The following is a 3,230-nucleotide window of genomic DNA, read 5'->3' on the forward strand; positions in this document are numbered from 1 at the left end:
TTTTCTTATCGTAAATACCTTTCATTTGAGTCCCATATTGTCGTAATTGGTGTAAATACATGTTTGGTAGGTTTTAGGGTGGGGCAGTACCCCATCCGAAATTTGGATACCAAATTTTTATTTTTAGGGTACTATATGAGAGCACACAAAATTTCGCTTAATTCGCACGACCCATCTCCGAGATCTGGCGTTTCTGAAAATTAGGGTAAGGGTCCGTTTGGGGCACTCCTTTAATTCCAATTTTGAAGGCAAACGGTGATTTGAGGATTTGCGGTGTCTTCAACGTCACATTAAATAGATTTTCGTTGGATTTTAAATATCCCTTGCCCAGAATCAGGGGTCATGAGTTTTTCGCATCGTTAAAGGGTGGTGAAGTTTCACGAAGCTTGATTTATCCATTGCTTATAGTCAGATTGTTTTGTATGAAGATTCTCAATTTTTATGTGCACGGAGCACGCATATTGGTGGAAGGTGAAGCGACTACCATTTGGTGTCAAGACGGCTGCTGCCATTTTTCAAAAGACAATGGAAAATCTTTTAACGGATATTCCATATGTTGTTGTTTACCCGGATAACATTACCATCACTGGCAAAAATATGCAGGAGCATATCAGAACTTTGAAGCGAGTACTTCAAAAACTTCAATCTTCAGGATTGAAATTCAATTTAAATAAATTCGTTTTTTTCAATCGGAAATTTTCTATTTGGGATTTTACATCGACAAACACAGATTGAGAAAGAACAATGACCGGATTTCATTAATAATCTCGTGTCCTATTCACAAAAATACTTCTGAATTACGAGCTATTGTGGGCATGGCAAATTATTATTCGAAATTTATTTATGATTTTGCAAAATTTATATCTCCACTGTACAATTTATTAAACAAAGATGTATCCTTCGATTGATTAATTTTAATCCTGACTTCCCAATCATATTAACTACTGATGCTTCGAATAATGCGGTAGCTGGGATTTTATCACACAGTTTTCCTGAAACAGCTAACATTTTGTCCAGAGTTGTAGACTGTATCTCCAACGGCACACTCAACAATATTTCAGGTGCCAATTTCACACCATTTCGGGAAAAGTTTACCCAACTAACCATTGAATATGGTTGCATTTTATGGGGTTACCGAACAATAATACCCGAGAAACTGAAAGAAATGGTTCTAAATGAACCTTATCGTTCTCATTTTGAATTAGTCAAAACTAAAGCCCTTGCAAGGTCATACATATGGTGGCCAGGCCTTGACAAAGACATCGAGAACTCAATCAAGAACTGTCTACAGTCCCAAAAACTTCAATCCAGTGCTAAGAAAAGCAGTTTAATATCATGGGTGCCAAATGATTCGGTATGGAGTACATGTTGATTTTGCTGGTCCGATAAGTAATTATGACTTTTTAATCGTCATTGATTCTTTTTCAAAGTTTGTGGAAGTCTTCAAGAAATTACGACAGCATTCACTGTTTCAACGTTACGAGAACTGTTCTCACGCTATGGTATTGTCGACACACTTGTTAGTGACAATGGTACACAATTCACGTCACATGACTTTCAAACAATTTTGTCCTTAAATGGAATTAAACACATTTTAACTGCACCTGGACGTCAACTAATGGTCAAGCTGAGAACTTTGTTAAAACATTAAAAAAATCTATAGATGCAAACTTGGAGCAGATAAAGATGCCAACTTAGACTAAATTTTATGTCGATTTTTAATGGACTATCGCAACATGACCCATTGTAGCACTGGTGAATACCCAGCAAAGATTTTCTTTGGCAGAAAATTAATAACCCAGTTCAGTCTTTTAAAACCACCAACGACTAAAAAAAGATAATAAATGCACAAGAAAACAACGTTCGCAACCACAAAGGGAACCGACATATTCAATTTGCCGAAGTTAATGGTACGCAATTACAGTAATCCTAGGAGGGAGGAAGAGTAGTAAGAAATCCAGATTCAGTTAAAAACAGCAATTACGATATCAATTGATAATGTACAATTTTTCTTTCATAATTCCATTGATTTGGTTTGTACTTGATTGACATGTTATTTACAATTTTAGGAGGAGCATAAAGACTATTCAGTATTAACATGGTTACGTTCCAGTCTAATCTACGTTTTCCACCTCTTTTTATTACCTCTTTATCCGCAAGAACAAGTGTTAAATACTCTCACTCTCGCTTTTTCTATTCATCTGCTTGCATCTCTTTAATATAACCATGCACACACACTTATAGGCAATCATTTTTCTGTACATTCCTAGTTAAACATTTTAAGTTCTAAGCTTTGTTTTGTTAATAATAAAGATCACTCTGTATTTGGAATTCAATTGCAACGCATCATTTTTCTGCCGTGTTAATACACCACATCTAGACTTGAACAGGTCTACCGCTTTGCTGTTACTGGCGAGAACAGACGTCTCAGTCATTGTGTCCGTTATGACAGGTCACTGTCTAATGGAAAACATGCTGACAGACTGAAGGTTGCCAGTAACAACTTTTCCAGAAGCTGTGAGGACATCCAAGAAGAAGAAACTATAGAAGACCTTCTGTGTATGTGTCCCGCACTGGCAGTCAGAAGGAGTTCCATTTCAGGTTCTCATTTCTTTGAGAACCTGTCTGATTGAGCGGATGTGATCATTCGCAAGTTGTTGGGCTTTTTATAGCGATCTGGATGGTTCAATGGTAGGAACTAGAAGGCATATTCCTTCTTATTTAAATATGGTATCACTTATTTAAATATGGTATCACAACGTCTAAGTGAGTCTGATAGCAGACTACCTCTTATAAAGGGTGATTTTTTTGAGGTTAGGATTTTCATGCATTAGTATTTGACAGATCACGTGGGATTTCAGACATGGTGTCAAAGAGAAAGATGCTCAGTATGCTTTGACATTTCATCATGAATAGACTTACTAACGAGCAACGCTTGCAAATCATTGAATTTTATTTCCAAAATCAGTGTTCGGTTCGAAATGTGTTCATTCACCGTAACGTTGCGTCCAACAGCATCTTTGAAAAAATACGGTCCAATGATTCCACCAGCGTACAAACCACACCAAACAGTGCATTTTTCGGGATGCATGGGCAGTTCTTGAACGGCTTCTGGTTGCTCTTCACTCCAAATGCGGCAATTTTGCTTATTTACGTAGCCATTCAACCAGAAATGAGCCTCATCGCTGAACGGTGAATGAACACATTTCGAACCGAACACTGATTTTGGT

General features: G+C 37.1%; 1 protein-coding gene across 1 annotated transcript; it reads left to right on the forward strand.

Moving 5' to 3' along the window:
• The first annotated feature begins 1,165 nt into the window (after nucleotides 1–1,165).
• LOC131996789 (uncharacterized protein K02A2.6-like) lies at nucleotides 1,166–1,651 on the forward strand. Its single transcript, XM_059366719.1, has 2 exons — nucleotides 1,166–1,361; nucleotides 1,431–1,651. Exons 1-2 carry the CDS (start codon nucleotides 1,166–1,168, stop codon nucleotides 1,649–1,651), a joined length of 417 nt encoding a protein of 138 aa, XP_059222702.1.
• The last annotated feature ends 1,579 nt before the right edge of the window (nucleotides 1,652–3,230 follow it).

This window comes from Stomoxys calcitrans, chromosome 1 (assembly GCF_963082655.1).
Source record: "Stomoxys calcitrans chromosome 1, idStoCalc2.1, whole genome shotgun sequence".
Lineage (NCBI taxonomy): Eukaryota > Metazoa > Arthropoda > Insecta > Diptera > Muscidae > Stomoxys > Stomoxys calcitrans.